We start from the raw sequence: 27,872 nt of genomic DNA on the forward strand, positions 1-27,872 counted from the left end.
AACATAGGCAGGAAGCCAGCTGCTCCAGCATACATTATGTATAACTGAACTCTAACGCAGTCACCTCTGACTAGCAAATGCGGACATACAAATTTTTTCCCGTTCCAATTTTGTTTATACACATTCATATTCAGATTATATTTATCTCAGTTATTTTATAATTCCATTACACATGGCTATTTAGTTTTTCCTTTATTTTTTGTGTAGCTGAAAGTTTTGGAGACCAATTTAGTCATGCAACATTCTTCACATTCCACTTCTGGTAAGGAACCTCCAGAATAGAACCGCAGATGTTTCAGCTACAGCAGCACATTTCCTGCCGCTTTTCAATCCTCATGGGTTGTTGTATGACAGCGAACCACAACTCACAGTCCACACAGAAATGGAAAAAGATACCCACGCTTGCATAACTTAATTTATGCACAGTTTTGTGAATTGCTAACGAGTTAAAAACAAGGAAGCTGATAAAAGTCCAATTTTTGTTCCATTTGTAACTTCAACAAGGTAATATGCTTAAAATGATAGTGCTTATGTTATGTAGGTATAATATAACGTTTACATTTACCTTGTCTCCGTTTGTATTTAGACATTTGCTAATTGGTACAAAAAGTACCACTGAGAAAGATGCATGTGTTCCTTGTTATGAATGAGTTTATTCATAATGATTTAATGACAAAAGTAATTTTGAGTATTAAAAATTAATTAATTAGGTAACAAAAAAATGTGTGTGATTGAATCTGAAACAAAGAAGGAGCCATTCAAACAAGGTATATATATCTCAATCGACCCCACTTGTAAAATACATGAATACTTAGATGAGCATTTTACCTTCTTCAGCTTGCTGGTGTTGCTTTGGGCTCTAATGGCAGCTAGAAGAGCAGACCTCTCATTCTCCTCTTCCACATAAGTTTGTTTCTTCATGCTGCTGGGGCCAAAACTGGATATCTGATAATGAAATTAAAGCAACTAAATCAAAATTCCTCCCTAGTCTTATAGCTATTTACAGTCAACACAATAATATTCTTCGGGAAATTAAGAACATAATAATTGGTGGTATATAATACTCCATATTTCTCTTCTAAATCATTCCCATCAATCTGTCTGTCTGTCCATCCATCCATCGTCTTGACCTTACCTTCTTGAGCCTTTCCCTGCCTCCCCCTGTCTGGATTGCCTCCATTAGTGAGCTGTGCAGAGATGTCTCCTTCTCCACAGATCTACAAATGACAGGTCGAAACTTTTTGACTGGCCCAAACACTGTCACTGGCTGTGGTCCACTGTCACTGTCTGACACTGTGACAGAAGGCTCTGGTCTCACATGAGGCGTTAGATGGGTGGCTGCATTTGTCATGTCCTTTGTGTTCTGCAGACAAGATGTGGCGTATTTAGCATGCTGTAATATGCACCAAACACTAGAGTTTTTCATTATATCTATTTTCAAGAGACTCAGAACATGCAATTTTACTAATCCAGCTTTTACTTACACTTGTTTGACCTTTGGATACGGTCTTTGGAGCTGTGGTTAGGTTGGCAGATGAGTGTAGAGGACCGCTTGGTGCAGTGTTGGGGCCTCTGGGCCAAATTTGTTGAATATCATCTCTGTCATTGTTGGCAGTCACATTTGTCTGGGCAGGGCTAGTGGACTGAAGATGTTTACGGTTGGAAATGTCTCTTTCTGCTTTAACAGAGCTTGTTTTGGTGGATCCAACACTGTCTAGTCTCACTTCACCGAAATCCTTCTGACTATTTGACACAAAGCCTGGGTAGCTCATTAATCTTTTAGGACCAGAGGGGTTGGGTTTAAATGTGGATTCATCTCTCATATTATCTGACAAAGCGGACTGGGAAGATGCATGTGGATTCACTTGTATGGACCGGCCCGATCTCTGGAAGCCAACAGCCTGTGTTTTCAAAGGGACAGAGGAGTCTGTGGCGTCACGGACGGAGTTCGGTTTAACTGCAGTCTTTGGGGTGTATTTACTGATGGCAGATGCCACGTATTGGCTTGAGGTACACCTGGATGGCCTTAGATAGGACAGGTCTTTTTTCATGTCTGGAAGAAGTGCGGGTCTATTGCTTGGCTGCTGAATGTTTTTGGACACTGAAATCTTGCTCTCCACCTCGACCAACTCATCCTTTGAAGCGCTGTCGTCTTTCACTGCTTCTTTAGCTAAAGCCTCTTTAATTGTCTCATTTGGCTGAGCTCTCTCAGCGGATTTGTACACCGTGTGTGGTGTTGTTTTCAGGTGCTCAGTGTTATTGGTCTTGAGTGCAGTCTCTGAAATTACAGTGGGAGTGCTTCTCAGGCCATCCGTTTTCTCCTTAGCTTTGTTAATCTGACCTTTGCTGTGGGGCGTGTTACTTTCCTGTCGCTCATTTGAGCTCCAAAACAATTTGGCTGTCGTAATAAGAGGAGACCCCTCTCTGCAAGTATTCCCTGACTCTGGTGAACCGCCAACTTTGTCTTGCGAGACACGCTCTTTCACCATGTTTCCTTGATCGTCAATTTTAATGGCACCTGCGGCTGATGTGACAGCTGGATTTTCTGTAGTAGAATATACAACAGAAGGTTTTGGAGGGACAACTGTGAAAGTTTTCATACCAAAGCGGGACGTGACGTTGTGAGTGATTTTACTGTATGTAAAATAATTGGAGCTGGTGTTATTTTGGTTAACTCGATGCACTTTTTCAGCTTTTTCTGTAGAAACTGATGTCTGACTGGTCGGTGCTAGAACAGGTTTCTTCTCTTGCAAAGTGTGAATGTTATTTTTGACAGGATCAGATTTGATCTCAGTGTTTTTGCTCTGTTTCTGCATGTTGACCAGAGGTTTCACTGCTGATCTTCTTCGCTTGTCCTCTTTCATACTCTTGGTATCAGTGATACTCATCTCATTAATTTTTGTCTCTGTTATCTTGTCTTTCTTTTCATCACCTATAGGCTTGTTCTTCAGTGACGCCCTGTGCTGCTCAGGTTGGGGCGGCTGCTTAGTATTGACAGTGGTGTTTTTATCACTGTCAGCAGCTGTACAAGCGTTGTTATTTTTGTTCTGTGAGTTGATGCTGGACTGGTGACAAAAATTTTCACCTGACAAAAGAAGGGGTACGGAAAAGTCAATCTAATATATAAAAAGATTGATTTAGTATTTAAACTGTTATGATATTAATGAGAAATAGAACAAAGTATGAATTAGCAAATTAAAAGGCACAAAACATTGAGAAAATTAAAATACATCCACTACTGTTGTAGTGTTGTACTTCATACCTTTGCTACCAGCTGATTCAGACCTTGTAAGTGACTTTGTCTCATTTTCGACGACAATGCACTCATATTCCTCCAGCACTTCATCTATGGCTGTGACTGGCACATCCATGTCCACTACAGACACTGGCACCTTATTACAGTCTGTGGACAAAGTATAGGGGGTCTCCTTCACTGAAACATCTACGTGGTCTGTAAAAGGGAGTAGATATGAGATACTCAGGAATGCTGGACACAATTTTAGATAATAACAATGGCCATTAGTTATGAAAATTCAATGAGCTGTAGTGTGAAAAGTGGCCAACAGTTTAACAACCACACTACAGAAAAATAGTACAACTCCATTGTCTGTGACCCCTTACCTGCAAGGTCTGTTTCAAAATCTGCAGAAGTCTGATGGAGCTGGGCTGCGAGCTCTGGGTCATCTTCATAGCTGTCTTTTAACCTGCCAGACTTTGGTTGAGATCTGATGCCATGGTGCCCACAAATATGTGTCAAAAAAAACAAATGAACACTTGTAAAAACACATAACATCCCGTTACAAGTCCCGTATCATCTGCACATGCAAAAACATATCAGCACATAGGGGCAGCCATAATACAGAACTCTCTAGGACTGCATGGTCACCCAGCTGCCACAAAACAGCTGCTGTGAATGGCATATTTAATGTTGGTGTTACATCTAGCACCCTTCCCGTCATCAATCTGCCTCAGAAACTAAAATGGTAAATGCATTTCGGTAGTAGGCAAAAGACAAAATATAAGGTTGTTACTTTGAAATATTTTGTGCTTGTTCAAACCTAAATTTTATTTTTATTGGAGCCTGTTGGCTTTGAGACATGCAGCAGTAAAGATATTATTACCACAGTTTAGATTTCCCTTACTCTCTTCAAGGGTTCAGCAGAGCATTCTAATAAGTTAGTGGCGTATTAGCCATAACAAATTGCAACAAGGAGGCCAAACCAAACAGAATTTTTCTTCTAAGAGACTTGGACTGCTGCTCTTTTCCTCAAGTCTTCTGAGAAAACAAGGTTATAGTGCTTTCCTGGAATACAGGGAAGCCAACATGATCAGGCCAGACCCAGGATTCAGTGAAAGCACTGATCCAAAATCCTTGGTCTGGGCACATCACCATGCACATTTCACAATTTATAAGGTAAAAAGTGATCTGGGGCAGCATTCATTTTCCACAAAGGCCTTTGAACAAGAGCCTAGAAACATAATTATGGAAGCACAGCGCCAAAAGTTTTGCCAGCTTTGGCTAAAATTCAAATATAACACAGCAAGAGCTGCTCTTCGTTCCGACAGCTAGCACAGTTGAGACATTTAAAGTTTTATGAAACAGAGATGGCTCACTCTTCAGGGGAAAATACAGGTGTAAAACAAAACTTGATCTCCAAAAGCAAGAATCCAGCAGAGGTTTCTTAATATAGTAATCAGCATTTAGGCTAGCCCCTGGTTGACATCAATATGAGCAGAACAAGATGAATATGATGATATGAGATTATATGAGCATGATACAAGACAGATGAATAACATTGAAATTTCTCCCTCGAGGCCAGAGCAGCTATTGCGTTAATGTGCCTTAACATCCTGTAGGGCTTTAATCATCTTGTTGGAGAAATAAATCTTACATTATATAGATTTAAGCAGAGTATGATTGACTGTAGTTATCCTCCACTACCTTTCTTTTCCTCCAATCATCATAAGAATTCATCCTACTTCAAAGTGTCATCTAGCTCAGCTTGGATTGACTTTCATCCTACCTGCATCTTGATCCCCAGGTGGCACATCCCTCATCACTGTCACTGGAATTGTCCTGTACCCGTCTCAGCAATTTCTCTCTTCCACCTCCATTAGCTCCATCCAAGGACAAACTCCCATCTGGTGATGTGGGCTGGGTGTCAGAGGGAGAGCTGACCATGCCTGAGTCCTCGCCCTCGACCATTCCCTCGGAGGCAGCGTAGCCCTGGTCAGGCAAGCTGCTGCCACTGCTGCTGCTACTAAGGGACATAGTTTCCTCCTCAGGTGTTTCAGTATCTGGTTTGCCACCAACTGCAGAGTTCTGCATGGAGTGAAGCCAGGCTGGCAGAGGATAGAGGAAGATCTCAGCATCAATATTGGGTGTAACAGCTGTCATTATTTCTGTTTAGTGAGTTTGAACAACTGAGAATTAGCAAGACCTTTCCAGTTATCATAATGATACATCATAGAAGTCTTGGGTGTTTTACTAATGTCCATGCTTTACATTCAAAAAACACTAAGAGATTAGTTTATTTTCTTCAAAGCCACACAGCTTAAAATCATTCTGATACCTATGAGGACTTTAAAAAAAAAAAAAAGGCAAGAGCATGAAGAGTAAGAAATGAGGAAAAAAACAGGAAGTATTTACGTTTCAACATTCATTCTGACACCACACACACACACAGACACACACAAACCAGAAAACACAAGCCAAATATACAAACACAAGCCCAGAGCACAACCACCTGTGGCTAGATAAAACAGCTTTAATAATGTGTGGGTGGACTTACTGTAAACAAACCCTTTTAATTTAAATTTTACAGTACTGTTTTAGATTCCACTGAGAGACAGCATTGCTTCATACCCTCTCATCTCTTTGGTACAGTCATGCTCTGGTCAGTGCTGTGGGCTTTGGAGAAGTTATTTAGTCTGTCACTGATCTCACTGAACTCCAAGCCAAGAGAATAAAAATCAATGCACCACTTTTTAGGAAGCAGCCATGCACAGCACTGGGAACTCAACAGGGGATTCTTTAAAATGAGTTTAACAGTGAGTGACCTTGTTAGTATACCAGGTGTGTGTGTGTGTGTGTGTGTGTGAGCATGCATTTGGGCACACATTGTGCTCCAATATGTCTTCCTAAATGTGTGTGTGTGTGTGTGTGTGTGTGTACTCGGCCTGTCAGTTTTGGACCTGGTCCTAATGGTGTGGAGAGAACAGTCAGTTCCAGGAGATGTGGTGATGACTCACAGGGCTGTCCTCCCAGCGCTTTCCCAGCAACAGCTTAGTCATGCCAGCTACAGCCACAATCAGCACACACACGCACGCACACACACACACACACACACGCAGGCACAGACAAGTGTATGTATACACATTGTCTAATGCTCTCTTGTTTGCACAAGTGTAATGTATGCTTGCTTTACAAACACACAAGTCAACATCACACATACTGCAGTTCTCAAACCTCCAACTCAACATAACCTTGAGCACATAATTCTGTTAATACCAAACAAAAATTATCTCCATTACCAAGCAAATCGACACAGTGAAACATTCCTTCCAAGATCTAACCATGCATAATCCAATAACAAAAAGCCTTCCATCTTGAACCAGTCTTTATCATTTAATTGAAAAATGTCTTTCAATAACACAGACAAGTGTTTGTCAACGACCAAACAACTCTACTTTAAGAAGTACAAACACACTTACTCTGATACATATTTGCATCATAAATGAGTGAGTTAGAACTTGCTGTTATTATGTTAATGGTAGTTTTGGTGATCATATTGTTACTCAGTGATAATGACAAAGGGCCCTTATTGCAAAAATATTAAATCCTACTTCATTCACTGGGTTCAGAACGATGGAAAAAAACAAAAAAACCCCCCCAAAAAAAACAATGAAAGCAATGGTTCAATTCCTATGTGAACATCGCAACTGAAAAATAATAATTTTGCTTGTTTCACTTGGGGAAAGGCCATTTTGTATTATTACCTATCATTTCCAAAAGAAACTGCAAAGCATCCATGAACCACCAGAGTCTAGAAACAAGACTGCATGTAGTGTATTGCTACAGTATAGACTTCTACTGGTGCCCTTAAGACCAGGTCTTAAAATACATGATCCACTACCACCTAGAAACAACATGTCATTGATAAATCACCCTTTCCATACTCTGCCAAAAGCAGCATGCGTTCAGGTATCAGGTTTCTAATTTGATCCCCTACACCAGGCCCAGAGTAAAAAACATACGCTGTCCAACTATTGATCCTCAGATATCACATTACCAAAATATCGTCTGATAGAGACTGCATGGTCTTGTCTCTTAACCTCATTTTAGCATGACACTCATCAGTCACATTGTAACTGATAGGTGCAGAGTTTAGCTCATCTGTCACTGTATAGTTTTCTTACCACATTCTTAACTCAGCCCAGATCTCATGCACAATCAATGACAACAAATAAGATAAAGTGGCAACGCACAACAGCCAAAAGTATATACATACATTTGTAGAAAAATAGGATGAAAACACAAACAGAAAACTAAAAAATTACAGCTCTGTAGAGCATGAATTGCTTTCACTTGTGACATCTACTGTCCTCAAGTTTAGTTTGGCTCAAATCCAAACTATCACTGGGGAAAGTCACTGAGATTGCTGCAAAGTGACTTCGGCAAATGACACCAAGTGAAAGCAGCTCATAGAAATGAGATAGCTAAAGTAATGACAGCATTGGGAGTGTACTGACAAATACAAGTGTACAAAGGAAACAGTAGAAAATTTCTTATGTGAATGACAGCAGAATGTTGAATATCAGAGTGATGTCCAAAAGAGAGAAGAGTGAAGAAGATGAAGCAACAGGAACTGGGATTGGACAGCAAAGGAAGGATCAAGCCAGACAGAGACGTCAGAAGTGTTTGGAGCGCAGACGCACAGGCCCACAGCAGTACACTACAGAGGAGGGTGTTGGGTGGGGAGTAAAGAAAAGAACATATGTGATTTAAGATAGACAGACCATGAACATTGCACTTATTATTGGTAAAAGTGAAGAAAAACAGCATCCAGAGAAAAGCAAAAGTAAAGTCATGGAAAGTCAGTAAATATGTACTGTATAGATGCGGCATAAAAGACACTCCAGTTGATTGGTGTTGACCCCAGTGTTGACCTTTGGGCTCGGAAGAAATAAGAGGGTTTACAGGTTGACATTTATAGATATGAAGCACCTTGACCTCACATGAACCCAGTATCACTTAACAACTCAGCTGTTCACATCACTGAGTGAGAGATGCATTGCATGTGAGGCCAGAGTGCAGTATTCAAATGCACACTCACATACACAAAGGTTTGGCAGTATAGGATAGTTGATTTAGGCAGAGTACAGAGTAAAGACAACCAAGAGAACAGCTTCTAGGAGGGAAAATTCAACAGTTAAAGAAAGGGAGAGGTGGTCCATCTGGAACCTACACTGAGGAGCTGCTTCCTCCATGGGACTCACTGGGCAGTCACTTTCTGTGAGCCCTGCGGGAGAGGAGTTTGGGGGAGGAGTGGATGGAGCAGGGGGTGGGACAAGATGTGGTGGCTCCTGAGCTGGGGAATGCCGAGGTTTGGGTGGTGCTGACTGATCAGTGGTTCCTAGAGGAGAGACAACATGCAGACAGGGCAGGGACTGATGGTCACGGGGGAACGTGCTAAAACAGGGTGCATGCAAGCTTCTTATCAAACTGAAAGCAGCAGAGAAAACATTAGGTTAGCATCAGAATGTCTTCCATTCTTTGTTATTTCATTCATTTCCATTTATTTACTGTCTTGACTGCTGTGCTACACTTTTCTAGTGTTGAAGTTCTAGTTTCTGTGGGAAGCTTAGTGAAAAGGTCTATAAAATATCAGGTGAAGTTTTAAACAGCTACCTTCAAGTTACTCTCAGGTGAAAATAAATATGTACCTAGAGTGAAATAGTTTTATTTCTTAGCTGTTGATGTGTAATATTTGCAGAAGGCAAGCAATCCTGACAGAAGTTTGGACCAACAAATGGAACAAAATCAATCTTGACAACATATTGGGACGTTGTTGAAAAAGACAATCACTGTCAAACAGCACTGCTAAAATACAGTTACCAAATTGGCTTGTGGTGCATCAGTGTGTTACGTCTTAGTAAGAAGGCACTGTCGATGTGATACTTTATCTGTTTACTCTGTTGACAAAAACAGGAGTGAATTCAAACGGCAGGCAGAGCTGAGACGATTAACTATACAGTCACAACCATGACAGCTTCTGCACACACACACACACACGCAGGGGTTAAAAAGTTGAAACCTTCTTCCATATTTAGTTGTAACATTGTACAACACTGCAGTGATGCCTGACTGAACAGTGGTATTACAATGTACCACTCATTTGTATAGAATAGAAAAATTCCATGTGCTTCAGATACATGATCTTTATTCATTCATTCATTTATTCATTCAGCTTCTACTGCTTATCCGTTTCCAGGTTGCAGGGGATGCTGTAGCCAACCCCACCTCACAACAGACGAGGGCAGGGTACACCCTGTACAGGTCGTCAGTCCATCAAAGTTTCTTTATTTAACTACTCTGTTTTCCAACCAAGCTAAAGCTTTGGATTTAGACTGACATAAACACTAACATACTATATTCCCTTGTGTCTAATGTAAGGCATACACAACACATCCATGAATACACAAGGACAGACAGGCATGTGAAACCACTGCAGCACTATACAATTTACATATGTATATGAACTAGACATGGCCTAAATAAGTCACTAGAAGAAGCAATAACGTGTAAACTCAGCTTTAAGAAAAGATACCAATATCCCTGTGCTATCTTTATCATAGAGTGTCCCAGAGCAAACAGTTTACAATTTGACATACACATCAATGCTTAAATTGAAAGGCAAAATAAAACCTACATAAATGACAGACTAAATCAACCCTATATAAATGATAGACCTGCTGAAACCTCATACATGTAGTGTGTTCATTTCTGTCTATGCTTCAGTAGGCATGAGGGCACCACCTTATATTGCGTGCCATGTGTAGTTGTCACGCCCTAACATGTATGTATGTATGTAACATGTCATTCGCTACCTGATATGGATAATAAAGATATGCTCCAGTAACGCTCCAGGTGTCAGGCTGTAACAAAAAATATTTGGGAATGTGATGTTGAGGTTAATTTTGAAGTACGTTGTATAGGGGGACAAAGAAGACAGAAAAAGGAGGAGACTCAAAGCCAAAGAGAAGAGAGAAGGTGATGCACCCTAAGCAGCGTCTGGTGTCTGGAGTGTCTGAATGGAGAAAAAGTGAAGGAGCAAGGGCTTATATATGAATTAATGATACTTGTCGTGTCTGTTCCGTCTTGTCTAATGCACATATATCTTTATACTTCACCCTTTCTCTTGCTTTCATCTGCCTGTCCATCAACCTCCACTCCTTAAATCCCAGAGTCCTCTTGTTCCTACCTCAATACCTTGTCAGTCCACTGCCAAAACCTTCCCATGCTCCTTTCTCTGAACTTGATTCTGCTAGGCTCACCTTTCACATCCTTTTTCTGAGGTCTGCAGCTCTCTCATCTCTGCCTCTAACAGACACGACAACCCTCTGCTGCAATCTCACTTTGCTACAGAGAAACATCTAGGTTATATATAGATCAATAAGAGGGGCAGCGAAAGTTCATGTAGAGCCTGTTTAAATCTTTGATGGATGTGTCTGACTTTATATCAGCCAGCTTTAAAGGTTTATGTGAGGAGAAAAACAAGAGATAATATGGGGATAAAGATAAAGAGAGGGATAGAGAAAGAGAGCAAGAAAGAAAGAAAGATAAGAACTAGATGGATTGATAAGAAAGGGACAAGGACTGTATTGTCTCATGACCTACGATGAAAACCAGCTACACTAGTTCCTGTACTTTAGTCATGACAAACACACACATAGACAAAGAGCGCCCCACACACGCTTTGCACGTCATCCTTGACAGTTTAAGTATCATTCTCTGCTGCAGTGTGACAGCTCAGTTCTCCAGGCAGACATTCAGTTACTTTCTAATAGGCAGAAAAGCTCAATAGGCAACTTCTCACTTTGGCACCATTTTTTAACTTACACAGAGAGTGTTTATCATCACTTCCAAGAGTTCAGTGAAGCTCAATTTGTTTGAAGAATTTAAAAGTTGTTTGCTGTGGTGGGTGGATGTGATATGTCGTTTGGTACATGTAGAGCTCATTACATCTCTGCTGGCTGTGGTGCTGTGTTTACTTTGTCAGAAGTGTGTAATATCATGATGGTCTACAATTGTTGTTGCTATCTTCACTTTTCCAGAAAGGAGGAGTTGTTCGACATCTAAAACGGAAATGTTTGTGTCATCACAGACAAGTTATCCTGTTTTCCAGAAAGCATGATTTGTTTCAAAGATAACCTTGACATTATTGGTTTCTACATCTGAAGTCTTCAATTGTTGTTCTGGTCATGTGCAGGATTTTTGAACAAGTTGTGTTGAGTGTCTGTTATTTACCCATTGCGCTGTGTCGGTTGTTTTCAACTTCATCCATCTTCAGGTTGAGGGCTGACTCAGTCTCAGACCTGGAGCTGCTGGTTGAGGTCACCGGATTTAATTTGCCAGCTTTGTTGCTGGACTTCTCTGACTCCACCATCCTGCTGCTGGAGGTTTTTGTAGCAGACTGGACCAGCACAGATCCACTTACTGTGCTGCTGGTGAGGGAACCTGTCTGGTCTAAGTCAGCATCTGAGTCATCAGGACTGTGGCTGAATTCAGAGCTGGAATCCTGGTGACCTAGGCTGTCATTGGTGCTGCTACTTGGGGTAGGGGAGCTGGCGGTTAGGGTGGCAGGCTGAATCTCTGTTTTCAAGGGAGCTGGTGTTTGAACAATGTTGGAAGAGACTGGAACTGACTGTGACACCTTGATGTAGAGGGTTGGGTTGGGTGTTTCTGCAGTAGGGCTATCAGGAGAGGGAGCAGCGGAGGTTGAAGTGTCGTCAAAGCTTGCCGTGATGGACGATGGCGTGGGAGGAGGGGCTGGAGCCTTTCTTTTCCTCTGTTGGCTTTCCGAACCATGACCCATCTGACAGAAAAGGAGAGAGACAGTAAAGAGTTCATTCTTAGCACCTTGCAGATGTGTGTGTGTGGTCTGCTAATAAATCAGCCCTTAAATTCATCAATGCTGTGATGACAGTCCAGTCAGAGTGGAACTAACTGGTAAGCTTGCAGTGGAAGAAAAGCTGGGACAGAAAATTTGTATACCAGTTGTGGCATCGCTTTCCACCTCTGGTGACAGCTCTCTGGTAGTGAATTTTGATGCTGAACTCAAATGCTGACTGTGCAAAAACTGTTTTGAGTCACGTTTAACATGACAATGTTACTACTCCTTGGCCAAAAAATTCAGAAGTAAGAAGCTAAGCTCCAGTCATTTTAGTCACAAAGGTCAATTTACTAGTAAATAGAAGTACTATTTAGTCTGTGAAAAACTACCAAGCTTTCTGAACCATGAGCCATCTGACAGAAAAGGAGCGAGACAGTAGAAAGTTCATTCTTAGCACCTTGTGCATGTGTGTGTGGTCTGCCTATAAATCAGCCTGTGAATTCAGCCTGCCAGGACCGAAGCAAAATTTACTGCTGAGTAATTAAATCTAGTGGAGTTCTGGCAGTCATCTGAGTCTGAGTCTCCATCAGTGTCAACATTCCTTTAAAATTATCCTGCAACAAGACAGGCAAATGACTGGCATTTAAACAGTTAATGGGATGCAGTGTTACCAAACATATTTATATTTTACTGTGGTGTTTCTTAATCAAGCATTACTAAAACATAACACTGTCTTCTGAATTCTTTGTAATTTGAAACACTAAATCACTGATCATGTCAGTCAGCCACATCAGATGACTGGCAGAGAACAGCCTAAGTAACCTACACAAGAAGTCAGTGATTAAAAAAAAAAAATTAATGGCGAAATGACATTCAGTGTTTCAAAAGATGTTTCTGTCAGATGATGTTTACTTGCATTTTATGTTTTATATAATAATTACTATGCAAAAACAAGCATGATATTTTATTCCTTAGGGAAAAACAAACCTCACCCTGATGGCACAACCGATCTTTGTAAGAATCAATTCTAAGAGCTATGGGCGGGTTGGAAAAGTACAGAATCCTTTTTTCAAAGAAATCCAAATTACGGCAGCAGTGTTCAACCTGTCTTCCCTCTGAAGCGCTTTAGAAAAACATGCCTGTAGCTGCATGTAGTGGTACATCATGCAACAGGACAAGAGAGAGGTCAGGCCACCTTGCCCTTCTGGAGGCAAACTGGGTTCACGCATGTGAACTCAGTGAACTCACTGCATGGTATACTATGGAAAGCTAAAAGGCCCCCCAACTGGTTGTCTTTCTCTTCCTTAGTCTCCTGCCTCCCTCCCTCTCTGACATTCATACATACATGAATACAGACTTTCTAGTGATGTGGGCCAAAGTTGAAGCTGAAATGGATGACTGACTTGCCTATGAAGATGGGTGTGTGTGTCTGTGTGTGTATGTGGTGTATGTGTGCATGCATGTGTGCCAGTATGATTGTGCGTGCGTTCCCTGCAGAGTGAAACATAAGACTGCAGCCAAGCCCTGCTATGAAAGGAACAGAGCTGTGGCCACAACACACAAGCACATGCACACACTTTTCTGTGTGACTGTATGAGCACATACACACTATCACATATGCCCACACACACACACACACACACACACACACACACACACACACACACACACACACACACACACACAAGATGAGAAGGAACAGTATATCTCATATGTCGGACTGAGCTAGGGTGTATGGATTAGGGGGTTGTTAAGGGTTGCAGGGTTACATGTGTGCAGCTCTCATGGGCTTATTGGCGCCATGACTGAGAACGCAGTATGTACTTAAGATTGTTAGAGACCAAAGCCAAGACTCAAGAATCTTATTCTACCACATTCAAGGTCACACTATACATGAGGTTAAGCTGACCATGGTATATGAGCATGTAGTGTTTTGTTTATGTGTGTTGTTTACAAATGTCATATTTTCTTTAGTTTTTCAAAACACAGAGCGGCATAGCTGTGCATCATTGGGGAAGATGATCTTAGATAGTGGTTTAGAAAAGATCACCATTGCTTTCAACATAATATTGCTGAAAGCTAGAGGCAGAAATTAGCCACTGTGGTTGTTTATTTCTCAACTCAACCTTGTATAATGGCACCACATGTGAAGCCACAACAAACCAAGGGAGAGGCAAGCTATTGAGTGGATGAAATACTAATCCAAACACAGTAAGGACAGTCAAGGTATGCTGCATCAAATCTGAAGCAAATGGCAAAAGAAATCAATGATATGGGAGTGAGTTCACTATAAAAGTTTTATTTCACATTATACTGGGACACATGCCAGGGTCGTCCTGAATGTCCTGAAGTTTTGAAGCTTCCACTGTTGTAAACAGCAAAGCAGTATTTGAACACTGCATTTATGAACTATTAGTAATTAGTAACATTTATTATTTCTTTAAATCACAAAAAGCCCATGAAGTAAGAGTGTTACAACATTCTTCTTTTTGCATCAATAGTAATTATTATCGCTTATTCTCAGACAAGACCATTTAATGTTTGTGTTGCTTTTATGTGTAAAATCTTTGTCAATGGAAAAATGTTGTGTTCATATAATCTCAGTAGAGAGAAGAAATAAAATTAAAGCCACGGTGTTAGGGTTTGGCTTTGTTTTGTTTTCTTTTTTTTTTTATAATTACAATAGCTAGTGGAAACATCATGTATTAGTATGTTGGTATGACCCAGGAAACCATGAATAAATAAGTAATTTAAAGAGGCACTTAACAGTAGATCGAATGGATGATTTATATCTCAATAGTTGATGGAAAACAATGTGAAGCTAAAAGGAGAATGATTATTGGGCTTAAATTTAAAACAAGTTATTTACAAATTTTTGTTTGTTAACGTTCACATTAAAAGCTATTTGCTTACAAAGAATCCTAATTCTTTACGACCAGTGTTGGGAAAGTTGATGTGATGTCCACATAGGAAATGTGTGATGAATAGGTGTGATTGGTTTTGTTAGATTACAGGAAATGTTGACTGACATTTTCTTGTTTTTTGAGTTTGTTTAATCTATCTAGATCTCTAAATCAGGATATTGAGGACTGTGTTTTATAAATGTTGTTTTACACGTAGACGTTTTATTGGAAATAACTGAGATCTGTGTCACAGCGCAAAATTGCACAAAAGTGTGTGTTTGTATCTTTTGTGTGTGCATACTTCAGAAAGCTCATGGATACTGATCTCAGGAACTCAACAATGAGAATCTTTGTGCAGACTTCACACACCCTCCTCACCTTTGAAAGACTGTGTGAATGTGTGTCTGGAGGTTAAACTGTGCACCCTAGAGTCCATTGTTGCCTTATTATTATGGTATTCTGATTGCCATTTTGACAGTCTGAAGTTTTGTTACATATACATCGACCAAAAAAATATTTCTTGATACAGCCAGAGGAATCCAAAAACCCCTGAGAGTATGTGAGGCTTTTTTGTTGTTGTTGTGTTTGTTTGCTGTGCTGTTAATCAATAAAAAAATAATATAAAAAATAATGTAAATATGTATTTTCAATGTAGGTATGATATGATCTGCAGTTCTCCTTGAGCATCAGACGCACTATGGTTTACAGTCTACACCCATTTTTTACACATAAAGATGTGTCTATGTTGTTTATATCACACTAGTAGCTGTACTTCTAAGACATGAAAAGAAAAAAGCTCCCAACTGAGAGGAGCTGCTTGTAGAGCAGAGCAAACACATGCAGTGCCTTACTGAGACACATCCTCTGCTTAAAGTTTGAACAAAAGGACTTCAATGAGGAATAGGCTAGAGCTCCACTCATGTCTTATGAAGCTCTCATGGTTGTATTGAGTCAGCTGTTACATCACTCATAATATCTTCTGAAACATTCCCTGCATCTGCTAAGCAACTTTTATTCTTTGTTTTAGGCATGGGAGGTGAAGCTGAAACACTAAGACTGCTCCCCTCACCACTGCTCCACTGTGTATATAAACACTGACAAGGACTGGACTCAGCAAGCAGATGTGGTAAATGGTTTAGAGACTGCAACCACCTCCCTCTGGAGGACGACGCTCAACCAGAGCCAGACCCTGCTGCCACTAATCCTTCTCCAGCTCCTTTACCAATACTGCCATCCACACTGGCTTGAAAAATAGCCTGAATGAAGCACAGAAATGGGGCGGTGCCCAGCCCAAAACCTGACTCTGCTGCAGTTCCACGCCTACTGATGAAGCTCCTGTCATCACTGGTATTCACCTCTGAATGCTCACCAGGCAAAACTGACTCTGGCACCATCCCCTGTGACCCCTCCTGCTTGAAATCCTGTATAGTGGTATTTGTGAGGAGCCCACCAGACCCTTTGCTATGGTTTCCGTTCAAGTTTGACTAGCCCACAAATTGCCTGTCACCACTGCACAGCGAGCCAGGAAGAAGTTTCCCCTGTCAGATCACAAAACTGAAGATGCATAACTATAATGGTTAAAAAACTATACCTCAGTGTAATCATTCCTTTGTTATTCTGATGTTTAAATGCTTTAAATTTAGCTGAAATATATATCTACCCCTCTCTTTCTGGTGGACAAATATGAAAAGGTGATTCTTACCTAAATAATCTAGAATATATTTTAGTCATTTCTGTGCAGTCAAACTCTGAACTCATACTGATATCTCTAAATGTTCAATAAGCTTCTTTCTGTTAAGTTAATGTTATATTTTTCATTACGTGAAGCAATTAAGCATTGTGAAATGCTTAAATAAATGGTAGAGGAGAGAATTAAACTGCACATTAAATTGCACACAATTATTGGTCAATCTAATGAATAAGCAGAGACTCTTCTGCCTGTCTGATCAGTGGGAGTTTCAAATTATCTTATTATTGTCCATCTACAAATATTTTTGGTTAAACACAGATAGAGACATATTAAATTATGAATGTTTTATTTTGGCTGTTATTGCCTCATTAAAGATTGTTTCAGAGTTTTGTGAACATCATGCTTATACAAAAGTGCTTATGGCTATACCCAGACAGTCTGGTGTGTCCATTAAATTTTCCACTCTATAGTTTGAGAGGTGAAGGGCCCCATGTTTGAGCATGTTGATCAGATAGGGCCACCCATGGAGGCCTCAACCTGGTGGCGTGACCATTCATCAGTTGTTTTGAAGGACTCTTGATGGGTGAGGGGCTTTGTAACAGAGCAACATTACAGTGCTAATGTGGAATGTGAAATGGAGTATGTGTGTTAGTACACTGTATATGTGTGTGCCTGTGCAGGTCAACATGCATGAGCACGTCCATATATGCATGTCCCTATGTGTGCATAAGCACATGTATGCATGTGCGTGTCAGACATAATAATAGAAGCTAAACTGTCTCTACACTGCGGGGCACCAAGGTCAAAAACATCCCAACAGGAGGTTGGAGGGCAGTTAGTGTGTGTGTGTGTGTGTGTGTGTGTGTGTGTGTGTGTGTGTGTGTGTGTGTGTTATAATGAACATATGTGTGCGCATGTATGATGAAAAGAGTTTAATGTTAAACGTCTTAACAAAGTGTGTGTGTGAATAAGAGGGGCATGAAAGAGGCTAGCTAAGGAGGAGACACACGGCTGACCCAGTTCCATTGTCATCTACTTTGTCCTACTAACCCACTGAAATGTATGTTTTCTCCAGCTTTTCCCTACATTTACAGTGATGCTTGTGTGCAGTGGGCCAGAGGTTAGAGGAATCCGAGCAATAGTGAATAATTTGTCTTTTATTTTATTTTTGCACTATAAAACAACATATCTACTATAACAACTCAAAGTCAAATCACTTTTTGTTCGGCCCCATTGCCCATCTCAGTCCCTTGATATGGTACTTTTTTAATGTTGGCCCAATCTCCATAAATCTCCAATCTCCAATCTCATAAAAGGAGATATATTGGATCTGACTGTGCATCAGTATACGGTCAGATTAAGTGGACACTATGCTAATTACAATGTACATCAACCCAAGAATTAGCTCTTTAATACTGCACAAAATACAGATCCAGTTTAGAGGAAGAGAAACACATAGCCACAGGTTCAAACCCAGACACAGGCAGTTTAAGATAGAAAAAGATAAATTCACTTAATTCACTTATCCTATTTGAGCTAGCTGGGGTCATACATAAGATGTTTTGACAGCTACAAGTGCCAACAAATCCTGGCCGACATTGGCTGCATGGCAGGGTGACGTGTTCCCCTATTCCTGGCCCCAAATACACACTTACACAATCTTCAAGGTCAGTGCATAAGAATAGAAAGCTCATAGTGGCTTCCTAGAGTACACTTCAGGTGCCACAACCACAAGAGCAAGCAGAAGGGCAGTACACAGCACATGTTGTACATGATTACTATGTAGTAGTGAATATGTTGTTCGTAGTGATGTGTGTGTACCAACAACGGCATCACAAAAGCAAATGAGATAAAACTTGAATCACCGTGACTTTTGGTCTCCACCAGCAAGACAAGTTGCAAGAAATATGAGTGCAGTCTGCTCTTCTGTTCCCAGGTGATGATGTTGAATTTTGGCCTGAAAATTGTTTATGCGTATCATTATGATGTCACATTGAAGTATGTTAGACAGTTGTGTCTTAGCTAGTGTTTGGACTGAAATTGACTGAAATTGATTAATAATGAAAATTATACTTGAGGTCACAGTGGTCTTGACATTTGGCCATCGCAACATGGTCAGTCCATCCATTCCTGACCAATTTTGTTCACAAGGACAGGACAAGTGTACCTGAATTATAATCTTTGCTCTACACCGATTCAATAAAACATGTTTTGCTCCTTGAGAGTACTTGGAGAAAAGCAGCAGAACCTGTGACAGATATGTAGATATTCAGGCTTCTCTTGACCTCTCACAGCAGGAACATCCAAGATATGCTCTCTGTGCATTGTTTCTCTTATTTTCACCCTCACTTATTTTGCAGTTTTGCTTTTTCACACACTCTTATCTGATCAAGTAAAAGCGTAATGGACCGCTAATAAAACAAGGACAAACAATTATGACAACTAACAACAGTATGGCTGACTTTCTTTGTTTGTGTTGGTAAATAGTGAGTGTATTCACTGGCTGGGTGACGCTATACTCAGATAAAAGGAGAACAATTTTTGCAAAATGCCAGATTTTTGCTCTCCTTCACATCCTGAGAAACAAAAGAGGAATGATAAAAAAACTGATGGATGACAGAGAAGAAAAACCAAAGCAGAAAGGTAAAGAATTTTAAAGGCTCACAGAAACTCCATATTACTACAAACAATTCTACTGGCAACTTGACTTTTGCTTGAGTGAGTGAACCAGAGCTGTGCAGTAGGGCACATTAATGTTAGCTACTGTTATAGACGATTACAGGACTGATGGATGGCAGTGAAAAACAAGCCTCCCTCTGCTGCCAACTCTCTGTTTTTGCAGAGTGACAGATCATCGGGAGACTAACAAGTAGCCAGCTCCATCAATCAAGGAGCCACACATACACAGGCACGCTTACAGGGTGCACAGAAACCAGTTCATTCAACACAGAGATCCGTTTTTGACTGAAAGTTCAGACTGCTATGTTGTGCAACGGCATACATATAATGTATGTACATATGCACACACACACACACACACACACACTCAAGAGAAAATTAATAGTACAATAAGGAAATACTGACACAATACTTATGTCTCTCAAACTATTGCAAACTGTGCCAATCAAGATCTGATCAACAATCGCATTATCTCATTCAGATGCATCAGTGTTTCTGCTCCCACTGTTAATTTGCATTCTTCCACCTGAGAGAAAGTCAACAAAACACACAAGTGGTTGTTGGTCTCTGTCTGTCTCTTTGTGTTGGCCCTGTGATGGACTGGGGACCTGTCCATGGTGCACCCCGCCTTCACCCAGTGTGAGCTGGGACTGGCTCCAACACCCTGCGACCCAGGAATAGAAAAGCAGTAGAAGATGGATGGATGGATGGATGAATATTAAACAAGCTTATGAGACTTAATGTTACCTTTCTGTCTCTGTACATGACTCAGTTTCTTTCCTTTGCTCTTAATCCACGTTTTCATTCTCTGCTTCAGTTATTCTGTCTTCATCTTTCACTCTTCTTGCACACACAACGCAATACACACAAGCACAAATGCTCTTACTCAAGAAGCACTTTCTGTTACTGAGCAGTGAGGCAGAAAGCTCAGAATTTATGTGAACTCTTTTATCACAAGAGGCTATGTAGACATGGCTTCCTTTCCAAACCATAATAACAGATTGCCTATCACTACTGGAAACCGCCCCCCCCCCCAAAAAAAAGTGTTTCTCTGAACTCAGCGTTCCAAAACATGATTAGATCCATTGCTGCTTTCATAAAGACATTCACCGATTGCTAAGCTAAAGAGTATTATAGTCTGATATCACAAAATATGGCTAAAATATAACAACAATGAAGTACATTCATTATTGTATGAATTTATACCATAAAGTAAACATCAAACTCTCACCTTGACAACATCGTTGAGATGAGGACACAAATCTCCATGATGACTCCATGATGACTTCAGCAGGTGAAATCACCTGTTTCTCCTACAGTCGAAGATGACTTTACATTCTTCCTGGAATCCCTGTCATCTTTTTTGTGCCTATTCTCATTCTCACTCCTGTCTATAGCAACTTGCCTCACATTCAAAAAAGGTCACTGATCTTTATTCACTATGGTAAATGAAACAAGATCTTAACAGAGATGTTTAAATTCCTTTTTAAAACTTTGACAGCAACATTTATCCGTATTCATTCACTCACTCTTCTGCAAATATACATTTCTGGGTCGCGGGGCTGCTGGAGCCAATCCCAGCTCTCTCTGGGTGAGGGCGTGGTCACCCTGGACAGGTCACCAGTCCATCACAAGGCCAACACACAGAGACAGACAGAGACCAACAACCACTCACACTTACACTCAGACGTACGGACAATTTAGAGTCATTGGTTAACCCAAACATGATGTCTTTGGACAGTGGGAGGAAACGGGAGTACCTGGAGGAAACCCACGTAGGCACGGGGAGAACATCCAAACTCCGCACAGAAAGACATTAAAGACACAACCAACAATGTACATAGTCCCTCAAAATAACAGGTGGGGAGCACGGCAGTATAGTAGTAGCCCCACAATAAGAAGGTTATAGCCTGGGGCCTTTCTGTGCAGAGTTTACGTGTTCTCCCTGTGCCTGCATGGGTTTTCTCTGGGTACTCTGGTTTCCTCCCACCACCCAAAGACATCATGTTTGGGTTAGTTGATGAATCTAAATTTAGAGTAGCTCTGAGTGTGAGTGTGAGTGGTTGTTGGTCTCTGTGTGTCGGCCCTGTGATGGACTGGTGACCTGTCCAGGGTGACCCCGCACTTGCCCAGTGTGAGCTGGGATCAGCTCCAGTAGCCCTACGACCCGGAAACAGATAAAGTGGTTGAAGATGAATGAATGAATGATTATATTTCAGGTATTATAGTGATCTAGATGAGTTCAACGTAACTTCAGCTTGAGTCCTAATCCTATGAACATTCGAAAAAAACAAGGGACAGAAACACAGTTCAATGGGATTTCAGTGAAAAAATTTATTTTGAAAAAACAAAATAAAGATAATTTAGCTTATCATGTCGAAAAATGGGGTCCTAAATTTGATCTATATTTCAACAGCCGACTACAAAGAGATTCTGACTCTCCTAATTTTGTCAACGGTATTACTCTTACCATATTCTTGTGTGTGATTTTAATGATTTCTGCTTCTCCAAAGGATATTTGAAGCATTTAGTTTCATTATAACAATCTCATCATTCTTATCGCTTATATTACCATGTCACTGTCCATTACTGTGTCTTGTAAGCCACAATTAGTTGACCACCTAAGCTTGTTCAGCACAGAGGGAGGTCTATAATTAGAGGAGTCAGCACAGGAAACTGTCCCCAGATGACCTGCTATGATGCCCCTAATCCTCCTTACTCTTGAATTGACACGAATAAACACGCATGCTCTTGTACTGGATATAAAGACATCAGGTACTGTCAACAAAATTGGAACACAAACACTGCAAGAATACATGAAGCGTTTGTAATTAATGACAGGTTTAAGTCAGCAAAAATAAATTGTATTTGCTGTGAGTGGTGGTCCACCTCTAGCCCATCCCTTTTAGACAAACCTGTATCAGAACTATACTGTTTTTAAAATTACAGCATTATATCTGTTTTTATCTATGTTCCTCCACTGACAGCCAGTCTTTCTTTCATGCAAACTGTGGCTTAATACCCCCTCCAATAACTGAGCCAAATTTCACGTAACTTGAATACAGATTGTGTTTTAGTTTGTTGTCCAGTTGCTCCACAGACCCAACTCATGCAGAGGTCTAAAACCTGGCCGCTGTGACACCCTTAGCTGAACCTAAATGCTTTTAATCACATTCACACAACAAACTCAGGATAAACGTGATCTTAATCTTTAAACACCTGACTCTTCTGTTGTGTCCTTAAATGACACTCAAACACATCTATCCTACTTACTTCACTGATTTAGTCAGTCAATATGGTGGTCATCTAAATATTGAAACAACAACAACAACAACAAAAACCCTCACACATGAAATCTGTTACTTGTTGACCAAAGGCTGAATGTTTGATAAGACCAGCAGAGCACATCCAGCTTGTCCTCAGTCTCTGCACTCAACAAGCAATGCCACAAAAGGGGGGAAACACGACAAGAGTCCTGAACCACCGTGTGACCTTGTGTGGATGTGTGGATGAGCATGAATATACATGAGACTTTGTGCTCAGACAGGGTAATAGTTCAGAGAAGGCATAACAGCAAGATGGATAAATCTATTATTAAACCAGTCATCAAGTACTGAAGTGACCTTCCCAAGTTCTGCTCTGTGTAGCTGCCCTGGTGACTCCCAGTGGTGTCTCAGTGTCTCAACTCTGGTGTCTAGCATAACTCATAGTCTGACAGGTGGAGAGATAAATTACTGTCTCTCTCTGCACAACACAATTTCCAATACTAAAAATAAGCTGTAGAGCTCTTCAATAGACTCACACAAGCACAAAAAGATCACGCAAAAATAATTCCATCAATGAAGGACACATTTAGTTCAGTTCTAGTTAATCTAACCCTACAGTAAAACAATGAAGTAGAAACTTTCGGATTAGTTTATAAATTTAAATCGTATCCTCTCTAAGAATGCACTTGGGCTAAAATTAATTATAAATCGTGTATTTGTCTCTTTCATTGCTCTCCCCATTATCCCGTTTCAATCTGAACTCATACATTTCTTTTAGCAAGAGACACTATGAATAAGATAATTTCTGCTTGTGTGTGCAGCTTCTTCAGTGACTTACAATTCAACAACTTTGCACACTTCACAGAAATGTTTTCCAAGGGTTTCACTTGTTTAATTAAGCCAAAGAACTCCTCATAACGTTTTGAGAACAGAAATTTCTTCTTGATAACATGATTCAAGAGCACTCGCTACTCCAAATAAACACAACCAATTATCACAGGGAGGGAGGATGTTGGTTGCTATACAACATTTCCCAGCATACCACTACAACAATATAATGAGACAACAGGGAGTTGTTATGCTAATGTAGACAATACAGGTCACTCTGACCCTGAGAAGCTGAATCTCAGGCCAAAATACTCATAATAAAGATTGTGTCAAATAGACTGCAGCTTTCGGACATCTTGACTGGGTTCATCCTGAGAGTTTAAGAGATTCTGATATTTTACTTGGGACCTTGTGGTAGATGAAAATGCTGGAGTTGGTCCTGATTGACCTACCCATTATACGCTGAATTACAATTCCATTTCCAGAGATGGTAGTAATGAATGTGTACCATGTTAGATATCTGTTAAGTTTTACGGTGACGTTTTCAAACACAGTTTTTTTTAATTATGCCAGTGGTGTGCATCATCAAATTGATTTGTGTAAACATAACTGCCACCTCACCTGATATCCCTCGAAGTTTGTGTGTTCCATAATGGGTGTCTGGGCCTCTGGTGGTGCTGGAGCTCTCCTCTTCTTGGTTTCAGCCTTGGGAGACAACCTGGAGATATTCATGACTGAGTGAGACTGGCCCAAGGTGCCAGGTCGGTCTTCAACTTCTCTGGATGCTGTAGACAGGGGCTGACAGTAAAATTAAGAACAAATGTGGGTGAAACCATGATCAGTAGGTATTCATAAGCACACATGAACAAATGGAGATATATAGAAGCACAGTGCACAGTAATATTTGCTAACAATCTCTGAGACATACAACTACGTTACAGACATATAAATTCACTCTGCTGCTGTTAGGGCACCCATTACTGAAATGGGTAATCAATTTTTTTTTAAATTTATAGCAGAGTTGTGCTTTGTCGCAACTGAGTGGATTAAACTTGTGGAAACAGGTTCAAAATCTGCTTCCATACAAATGTGCACATACTTGATTCCAAGAATTTAGACCGAGAATAATTGATTTCTTATTCAATGGGCAACCATTCCACTAAATGTATTTAAAAAATATAAGGACTGATTCTAAGGATAAAAGGGCAACTTTATTTTGAGCAATGATGTCATATCCGACTTTAAAAAGGGCCTTATACCCATTCCCATCATGCAGATGTCTACACAAGTTCAAAAAACACTTCCAAGCACATGGTATCAAATGTACAAGTTTCTGAGGGTATGGGCAATTTTGTAACATCAATTTGACAAAGAATCAAGTGCAACCACATCTCCAGAGGGGGGGTGCTCCTGGCTAAAGCATTAGAACACAAAATGGTTTTCAATATCTGATCAAAGAGAGTCCAAAGTGCTCCTGAATATCTGAACCTTCCCATGGCTCAGCTTGGTACAGACCCTTGGCACAGTGGGGGAAATAACCCCCCCACCATGATCCCTAGATCCCAAGAAAAGTGTTTAAAAGCAGATTAATTGATGCAGTCAGACAACGCCGAGATACAGCATAAAAGCAGAGCAAAAGGGAACATAAGGTTCAGATCATTAGAATTAATTGGACCCAAGGTTTGAACATCTCACAGTGGGGAGGGATGGGAAAAGAACAAAGTCAAAGAACAAAGTCCAGTAGGCATTCCTACAGCTTTGCTCACATGTCGTAAAAACATTAAACTATATTTGACTTACATTGATTTTTATGGTATGAAAAATGAATTGGGCAAGCTGTTACATTGCACTTAAGTTAAAAAGACAGACTGAACAAAGGACGACATAGAACACATTTGTACATTTTGTACTTTTAAGCATGGAGATATCCTCTAGCATTATCAGGTAACCTTTATATGTGTCTCGCCATATGGAATCACTACCCCCATTGTACTCAGAACATATACTGACTCACCATTTTTGTCATATCATGTGTCACTAGATGTTTAACACGGAAAAAGACTGGAGAACTGACACAAAATCGACAGTCACAATATTTTTAACCTCCTATTAATAGCAAAAAAAAAATAATAATAATAAGATAAAAGATTCAGACAACCTTTACATTTAAATTTAGATTTATTGTATAACTTGCGGGTTTGTAATATCTAGTGAGGTTCAAGACAACAAACCTTAATTTTTAAATGAAACATCCATTTCACCTTGAGAAACAATGCAAACTGCAAAGATCACTTAAATACTAAGATGAAATAAGGACATGCATACTGCACAACCTAAATATATTATCATAGAATTTAAAATTTAAAATTGTAAAAAATGTATCCTGTTGGGTTAGTAGACTCACAGATTTGAGATGAAAACGCCGCTAGAGTCAACATGTAACAACCACCAGTCTGAAAAGCAGTGTTTTACTACCCTGTCTGATTTACATCTCTGAACCAAACTCACTGACTGTGGTTGCGTGTACACTTATGTGCATGTAACCACACCCAACAGTGAAGTCATGGTGTACTGTTGCACCTTGAAGTCTTTTTCTACATCATTGCAGGGCTAAAAGTTGAACCCCTGGACATTATTAAAAACAAGATTTTATGCAGTATTAAAATGCAGTTTAAATATTAACAAAAAAAAAGAGCATTTTAAAAGCCATTAGTTCATCAGAGGAAGCCCAGAAAACCACCAGACTGTGTAAAATCTTTTCATTTGCGATAATGATTATTGATAGAAAAATAATGAATGTCAGTGGTACTGGCGGTTTAAGGTTGAGCAATAACTTCACAGATCAGAGTCCAATATTGTTGCCTCTGTAAATTCATTTTGCTGTTGTAAGCAGGAGCTTGAGAAGGAAAGGATGTCCTTCCTAAGTAAGTAGCTAATTTGGGGAATCATTTCTGGGGTGATTAGTTTCTCAGAGTCACTTGTTAAAAATCTCTTCTTCTTTTTCAAATTGAGAAAGAAAGAAGGGGAGAAGAATATCAAAATATCACATAACAATGTTGTTTACGGCAGTTTGCTTAAGATCTAGGGCTGGGGTTCCCTTAAGATGATGTTATTGTAAGGCCATGCTATTGTATCAACCCCCCCCCCCCCCCCCCCCCCCCCCCCCCCCCCCCCCCCACACACACACACACACACACACACACAGTAGATTAGCCCCTAATGAACAATTAGGGTTAAGAGACTGGGCTTTTAGTGCTAATGTAGCCAAGGTAGGGTAATCTGATACCTTCAAGCTGATAGCACTGCAAGTATATGTTTGTGCATGTGTGTGTGTGTGTGTTTGCTTGTGTGGACAAATGCATGTGTGTGGTCTGATAACAGTAACAGTCCCTAACAGAGAAACAATCATATCAGAGAGAAAAAGCCCAGCTGCATTAAAGCCTGCCAGAGAAAGTGGTATGGTTGAGAAATTGCAGTCAGTTTTACATCAAAGCAAGTTCCAAACAATCAGTTTACATTAGATTTCATGTTAAATTCATTCCCTGCTGCCATGTTTTCTTTCTTTTTACTTCTGTTGTTTCTTTCATTGTTTTTCAAACTTTTAAACAAAATTTTAAAATATGCTGTCAGAGGCTTCTAATGAAGCCACTGGAATCAGGATAGGAAGACCCCAAAGACAGCTAAGACCAGGAAGAGGAGGGTATAATGGTGGCAACCACACAGAGAACAAAGAAGCTCAGGGTGGAGAAATTGAAGCGTGGGCTTTATGCTGGACTGAAAAGTGAAGTGAACCAGAATGAGCCAGGTAGTGCTTTTCCAGCTAATACAATCAATTGCCATATTGATCTGGGGTGAGCAACAGATGACTGCTGTTCAACTGGCTTCATGGCTTCCAAATCAAATTAACTTGATTCAGTTATAGAGCTAAAAGTTAAAGAGCTGCCTAATGCAGCACCTAAATGCATAACTGGCATTGCATGGATTCATGGCACACACGCACACATTTTAAACACATAACATTAATCTTGGAATTAATGAATTCAGTTAATTTGTCCATTATTTTTATGATTTAAAATACAAAGATGCCCCAAAGACACCCATGACACACATCCCCCATTAACCTTTTTGGGTTATTCAAGTTAGCTGTCTGTCTGAATCCTCCTAGCTGATATGGCATGGTTACATATATATTTAAGTATGTGACAGTATCCTCTATTGCTATTTTATTATTTAGAAATCATTTGAAGGAAAAAGGGGAGTGAAAATTCTGAGAAGCACAGTGTAGGCTCCTTGGACCTGTGATTCCTTGCAGACTGCTGACATTTGCTGCCCTCTGGAGGACATGTGCCCACATGACCACAACTCAACAATCATCTTTACAGGAAAGAAG

General features: G+C 40.3%; 1 protein-coding gene across 8 annotated transcripts in view; it reads right to left on the reverse strand.

Annotated features, from left to right (window-relative positions):
- cobl (cordon-bleu WH2 repeat protein) overlaps window positions 1–27,872 on the reverse strand; it is a 50,164-nt gene that overhangs the window by 2,726 nt on the left and 19,566 nt on the right. For 7 of the 8 annotated variants that reach the window (XM_029503796.1, XM_029503795.1, XM_029503799.1 and 4 more), the window contains 9 exons: window positions 24,104–24,280; window positions 11,531–12,098; window positions 8,469–8,636; window positions 5,025–5,343; window positions 3,622–3,725; window positions 3,263–3,451; window positions 1,485–3,085; window positions 1,136–1,363; window positions 829–945 (listed from right to left, as the gene is read on the reverse strand). In XM_029503796.1, coding sequence (XP_029359656.1) covers window positions 829–945; window positions 1,136–1,363; window positions 1,485–3,085; window positions 3,263–3,451; window positions 3,622–3,725; window positions 5,025–5,343; window positions 8,469–8,636; window positions 11,531–12,098; window positions 24,104–24,280 — 3,471 coding nt within the window. Of the gene's footprint in view, window positions 1–828; window positions 946–1,135; window positions 1,364–1,484; window positions 3,086–3,262; window positions 3,452–3,621; window positions 3,753–5,024; window positions 5,344–8,468; window positions 8,637–11,530; window positions 12,099–24,103; window positions 24,281–27,872 lie in introns of all 8 variants that reach the window. The other variant, XM_029503800.1, reaches the window with a different exon arrangement.

This window comes from Echeneis naucrates, chromosome 6 (genome assembly GCF_900963305.1).
Source record: "Echeneis naucrates chromosome 6, fEcheNa1.1, whole genome shotgun sequence".
Taxonomy (NCBI): domain Eukaryota; kingdom Metazoa; phylum Chordata; class Actinopteri; order Carangiformes; family Echeneidae; genus Echeneis; species Echeneis naucrates.